The 6,637-nt window shown below is 45.0% G+C and overlaps 1 protein-coding gene across 1 annotated transcript in view; it reads right to left on the bottom strand.

The window, feature by feature from the left end:
- LOC129831799 (calsyntenin-2-like) overlaps nt 1-6,260 on the bottom strand; it is a 681,146-nt gene extending 674,886 nt beyond the window's left edge. The window contains exon 1 of the mRNA XM_055895258.1: nt 5,564-6,260. Within this exon, the coding sequence (XP_055751233.1) occupies nt 5,564-5,645 (82 nt within the window). The 5' untranslated portion in view covers nt 5,646-6,260. The remainder of the gene's footprint in view (nt 1-5,563) is intronic.
- Between the last annotated feature and the right edge of the window lie 377 nt (nt 6,261-6,637).

Below are 6,637 nucleotides of genomic sequence, written 5' to 3'. Positions count from 1 at the left end.
AAAATCCACATGTACGTGTGTGTAGAGTGCATGTCTTATCATGTGTACGTGTGTCTGTGCCTGTGTGTCTCTCTTCACAGTCCCCACTGTTCCATAAGGTGTATTTTTATCCGGGTTTTTTTATCTGATTCTACGGCTTGCATCAGTTATCCGCTGCGGAATAGAGTTTCATGTAGTCATGGCTCTATGTAGTACTGTACGCCTCCCATAGTCTGATATGGACTTGGGGATTTTGAAGAGACCTTTAGTGGCATGTCTTGTGGGGTATGCATGGGTGTCTGAGCTGTGTACTAGTAGTTTAAACAGACAGCTCTGTAGATTCAGCTTGTCAACATTTCTTACAAAAACAAGTAGTGATGAAGTCAATCTCTCCTCCACTTTGAGACATGATAGATTTACATACATATTATTAATGTGAGCTCTCCGTGTATAGTTAAGGGCCAGCTGTGCTGCCCTGTTCTGAGCCAATTGTCATTTTTCGAGGTCCCTCTTTGTGGCAGCTGACCACACGACCAAACAGTAGTCCAGGTGCGACAACACTAGGGCCTGTAGGAGCTGCCTTGTTGATAGTTTTGTTAAGAAGGTAGAGCAGTGCTTTATTATGGACATACTTCTCCCCAGCTACTATTGTATCAATATGTTTTGACCATGACAGTTTACAATCCAGGTTTACTCCAAGCAATTTAGTCACCAGAACTTGCTGAATTTCCACATTATTTATTACAAGATTTAAATGAGGTTTAGGATTTAGTGAATGATTTGTCCCAAATACAATGTTTTTAGTTTTTGAAATATCTAAGACTAACTTATTCATAGTCAACCATTCTGAAACTAACTGCAGCTCTTTGTTAAGTGTCTCGTGCTAAGTATGGTCAGCCATAGCCCCACAGGGGGAGAGAAGGGGAGCAAGAGAGCTCACCTGCCCACTGTGATTAGTAGAGGCTTATCTCCAAATATCACACACACACACAGTTCACCTCCCACAAAACTAGAAAGGAGTGCAAGAGAAAGGAGACGATGAAGAAAGAGGGAGGGAGGGAAGATTTAGTGAGACCTTGAAAAGCAAACCGGGTGTTCGGTGGTTCAGAGGTACTATTGCCACAGGCTATAAGATCACCGTAATACATACACCTGTAACCTTTTGTATTCTTCTGAATTAAACGGTGATATACTCCACATATATGCTGTTGTGCAAATGTGAACATCTCAGTGGAGTGTTGGAGTGGATATTGGAACAAGGACCCAGAGTCTGAGCTATGTCTCTTGTGAGATCATTAGGATAATAGTATTCTGCTCTGAACTCCTACACTACAGTCATTAAGTAGCCTGGAGGTTGCCTCTCTCCTTTTTCTGTAGCGTGAGTCAGTACAAGTACACCCCCTGGACAGGACGCTAGTCTATCTCCTCAGTACACCCCCTGGACAGGACGCTAGTCTATCTCCTCAGTACACCCCCTGGACAGGACACTAGTCTATCTCCTCAGTATACCCCCTGGACAGGACACTAGTCTATCTCCTGAGTACACCCCCTGGACAGGACACTAGTCTATCTCCTCAGTACACCCCCTGGACAGGACACTAGTCTATCTCCTCAGTACACCCCCTGGACAGGACACTAGTCTATCTCCTCAGTACACCCCCTGGACAGGACACTAGTCTATCTCCTCAGTATACCCCCTGGACAGGACGCTAGTCTATCTCCTCAGTACACCCCCTGGACAGGACACTAGTCTATCTCCTCAGTACACCCCCTGGACAGGACACTAGTCTATCTCCTCAGTACACCCCCTGGACAGGACACTAGTCTATCTCCTCAGTACACCCCCTGGACAGGACACTAGTCTATCTCCTCAGTACACCCCCTGGACAGGACACTAGTCTATCTCCTCAGTACACCCCCTGGACAGGACACTAGTCTATCTCCTCAGTACACCCCCTGGACAGGACACTAGTCTATCTCCTCAGTACACCCCCTGGACAGGACGCTAGTCTATCTCCTCAGTATACCCCCTGGACAGGACACTAGTCTATCTCCTCAGTACACCCCCTGGACAGGACACTAGTCTATCTCCTCAGTACACCCCCTGGACAGGACGCTAGTCTATCTCCTCAGTACACCCCCTGGACAGGACACTAGTCTATCTCCTCAGTACACCCCCTGGACAGGACACTAGTCTATCGCAGGGCCTTATCCCCAATCTATCTCCTTAATACTGAGTGCCAAGCAGAGTTGCATTGGGTCCCATTTTTACAGTATTTGCTATGACTCAGCAGCTGATCAAACTCCCAACCTTGCAATCTCTGGACAAACTCTCTAACAACAAGGACACTGAGTTGGTCGCTAAACATTGGTCTGTACAAGAATAATACGCTGATTTGAGATCAGTGAAGTAACACTACTCTATTAGCACAACCCTGATCTGAAGTAAGGCAGATAAAGCAGATCTGAGATCAATGAGGTAGCACTCCTCCTCCATAATTTGACATAATCTGATATAAGAGCACTGATTTGAGATCAGTGAAATAGCTCTACTCCATGCTGAGCCTGATCTAAAATGACAGATATTGCTGATCTAGGATCTACAGCACTCCTCTACATTGAGCTTGGTTTTTGAGCCAGATCTAAAAATAGGAGAGACCAGCAAGGCTGTACTGAGATCAGTGAGGTAACAGCATGTCCTCCTCCATGTTGAACCATGGTTTTCCAGTCGCAGCACGTCAGGCAGGATTTGTGCTGCCTCCTGTGTCACTGTCTGGCCCGGCCAGCGATTTATAGAGCGCTCCCATAATGCACTTCCTCTCTCAAAAGGAGGACATAAATCTGCCGCTTGTTTTTGTCACGCCTTTTTTATTGGCTGATTGGGTCCTCTTTCCTTTCGCTGTTCTGCTTATTCTATCTAACACACACACACACACCAAATCATATTATTGAATGAACAATGTACACTGAGTATACAAAATACGCCGACAAATTCAACGAGCAACACAATATTACGAATTTGTTCCTAATGATTTGTATAAGTTTGTTTATAGGTCAGGTGTTCTAAAGAGGAAGCATAGCCTGTATTGAAATAATACATTATTTTATGATGAAGGTGGACTTTTCTGTTAACTCTTTACTTTGATTTATTTTATTTAAACCCTGTGCACTGAATAATACATTTCTGCATTCTGTACCTCATTTTCACACATACATTCATCTAACAACAGCCCAAATACTGCTGCAGCAGGCCAATACGTATTACCAAGTAATACGTTGCTTCCTCTATTGACTCATATTACATTGTAAGTATGTGTATACTTTCTGATTGAAAAATAGTGGTGTGTTAACCCCCCAAAAAATAAAGCTGCAAAAGGTTCCTTCATGGAAACAGACACTGAGGGTAAATTAAAATACACATACTGCTGGTAATGAGCTATCTAAATTCAGAGTTCATATCGCTTGGAATTTCACAAAATCGCAGCTCCGGCAACAACAAGGAAATGCACTGCTTTCTACTCAACAGAAAAATATTCTCCCCACCAGGCAGCTGAGCGTGAGACATGGTGAGTTCGTTTAAGCCACAGCGTGCAGTGCAACCGTGAATGCAATAATGCCTTTGTAAATAGCTTCGCCACTCCTTTGCAGTTTTGCGTACTTAGCTGCTGTCAACATGGGCCAACACACATACATACGGTCCGGGCATACACACCCAAACACACAGTTCTAGATTTTGAGGGGGTGTCTTGAGGGTGACTTTGATTAATTAAAGGAAGTTGATCATTCATTCACGGTCGTTGCAATGAAACGGTGGCTAAACAGAAAATGACAGTGGAAGAGCGCACCTCAAAGAGTTCGTGGAGAACAACCAATTCCAGAGTTTTCTCTAGTTACTTAAATGTCATAGATGCACCGTTCAACTGTTGAATTTTAAGGGAATGCAAGACAGAAGAAAACAAATTACATTTTCAGAATGTTACTGTATGTCTCGCACGCGTGTTTCTCTCGCTTTTACACGGATTTAAAAATGCAACTTCAAAATGCGGCTTGTGGGCCAGGATAACAGCACAAACTGTAAATTGAACAATGGGCTCTCATTTTCTCCCGAATTTAGAGCTGCGTTGCGGCCCTGGGGACTCAATTAGAACCGTGGTGTGCCGGCGTTTCCACCCCCATTGACTGGGCGCTAATTTGTTTACTTCTTACTTCGCAGCCGAGCAGGGGCTCGAAAAGCCCCACAGTCCTGAGCTACTACCATGCAATCTCCAGATGGAGAAAGTCTACACATTTGTGGGTGGAGTTGAGGACAGACCATGTATCCAGTTGCAAACAAACACCAACAAACACATGTATTGGTAACTTCAGCACCACGGACACCGCATTAAAACACGCTCAGTCATTTATTGCAAATCAGCACCACTGACAGCGCATTCTCTATCGCTCGCTCTCTCACACACTGTTGGCCGTTGGTTTGAGCTCTGCTCAGGGTCAGGCTATAATCATATTCAAATGAAAATGCAGGTGAAGCACACGCTTGGCCTCCCTAATCAGGCCATTGGTTATTATCATATGTCTCCATACTACTGGGCTACTAACATATAGAGACAAAATAGGCCTATTGGGCGCAAGAGAAGTCAGGCGCAAAGGCTGCTTTCTATCCGACGCACAGGGACAGGCGCGGAGCAACACCTAATCAACTGCCACTACTGCCCGACAAAGTGACAGGTGCAACAGAAGCCCCAGTCTACGGGGAGTATATTACGTGTACCTGGTGCCAGATCAACCAGTTCACCTGTGGCACCGGAGTTGCTCGTGAACAGCTCGAGAGCAGTTAGTCTCCTATGTGCGGTAACAGTGATATATTTATCCCAAGGGAGTGCGGTCCCCAATAACATCCATTTACGATATCAATAAATCATAATTCTGCAATAACAGCATTAGCCTAATGCCTAAAAGGCCCGTGATGATAATGCTATGGCTGATAACTAGAATTAAACGGCTAATAATAATAAGCATCATCACCATCATCATCACCATCAGCATCATCACCATCAGCAGCATCATCATATCAATATCTGATAAGTAGATCCCTACTCATATTTATATCAGCATCAGGACACTATATGGCCTAAATAGTCCTCATCAATAAGACATCAGAATACTATCTATTAATCTTACCACCTCATATCTCTTAAAAAAACTCAGATCTGTCTAGGCAGATTAGATCATGAAAACTTGGACACATTGTTACACTCAACGCAACGGCATCACTCCTCCTGTCCCAGAGGCACCTCTGCTCGGAAATAGACTCACTCCTCCGTCAGCCTCCCTACAAGCAACAAATCCACCCCGAGCCCCGGAAGCTCTACAAATGACAGCCTTATAACCATATCATATCAGAGGTTCTAAATGAACAGAATCACAGCGCGATCAGCCCACATTAGTGGTGAAAATGCTCCGATATGGACCCTCTCTCCCTATGCTCCCTCCTATCGCCACCTCTTCTACAAGAAGCACATTGCAGAGTGAGAGCGCACCAGGCAGGACGGTTGGGGTAGGCAGCGCCAAGTTCCCCTTTACCTACCTTTCACGGTGTGACAGGCACAGAGTCCCAAAGCAAACCCGGCCACCAGCAGCACCACCTCGGATATACGCTGCATATTCATGGGGTGGTGTCAGCGCAATACAGGCAGGGCACGGTGACCTCTTCTCTCTCTCTCCGATCTTTTCCCCCCGCTCCTTCTATTCAGGCTGTCCCAACGTTCTCTCTTCTCCAAGCTGTAAAACTGTTCACTGATGATATGTCGGACTCGGACTAAAGATAGCGAGCTAAGAGTGGAATAATACGCGCGTGGTATACACAAAGCGAGGCAAGGAGAGAGGCTTCTTCCGCGAAGAAACCGTGAAGATGCGCGGTATAGATACCAGAGCTCGTTCGTTGGTTGTTCGATGCACAACTAACTGCTTAGTGATAAGACCTGACCGTAGACCATCGCTACCCCGGACTGGACTGTTACGTCACGGGGAGGAGAGCTATGGATTAATATTCATATTTGATTCTCTCATACCGCTCCCTCCTATCACTAAACAGCACCGCGATCACACATTTCTCCTCTCCTTGTCTGACATGATTAATCTGACCGATTTGATAAGGATAATTAATTGTTAATGTTATACTGATGATTAGCTCATTAGACTATCACAAGACCAACCCAGGATGTTTCTTACCCACTTATCTCCACATACTGTATACATATCCGTAGCTGCAGGAAGGTGTTTTGAGTACGGGGTGCCCAGTGCAGGGGGTTGAAGAAACACCTTTCTAATAAAGTCATTGGAGGCGTGGCTATAGGCCTAGCTGATTATTGAGATGCTGCCTGTCAGTGAAAAACAATACATCTAAAGTATGTGTGAAGATAATGTGTCTTAGATATAATTTAAAATGTTGAGACAAGAAGTAGGGGAGGGGGGTGTGACGAAGATGTTGGCGCATCTCAATCCAGAACGCGCCCAGCTCTCCAGAATGGGCTGAGCTGTCTCCCGCCAATTCTTGATCATTCATTTTTTTTTATTGTGTTACCTGTTTGCCCTTTGATTGTTTAGTTGTATCAATTCCCCATTACATGTCACCAGTAGTACATTTACTGTTAATCCCTTT

Source organism: Salvelinus fontinalis, chromosome 33 (genome assembly GCF_029448725.1).
Source record: "Salvelinus fontinalis isolate EN_2023a chromosome 33, ASM2944872v1, whole genome shotgun sequence".
In the NCBI taxonomy this organism is placed as follows: domain Eukaryota; kingdom Metazoa; phylum Chordata; class Actinopteri; order Salmoniformes; family Salmonidae; genus Salvelinus; species Salvelinus fontinalis.
The sequence above is the reverse complement of the archived record's forward strand: the minus strand, read 5'-3'. Positions and strand labels throughout refer to the sequence as shown.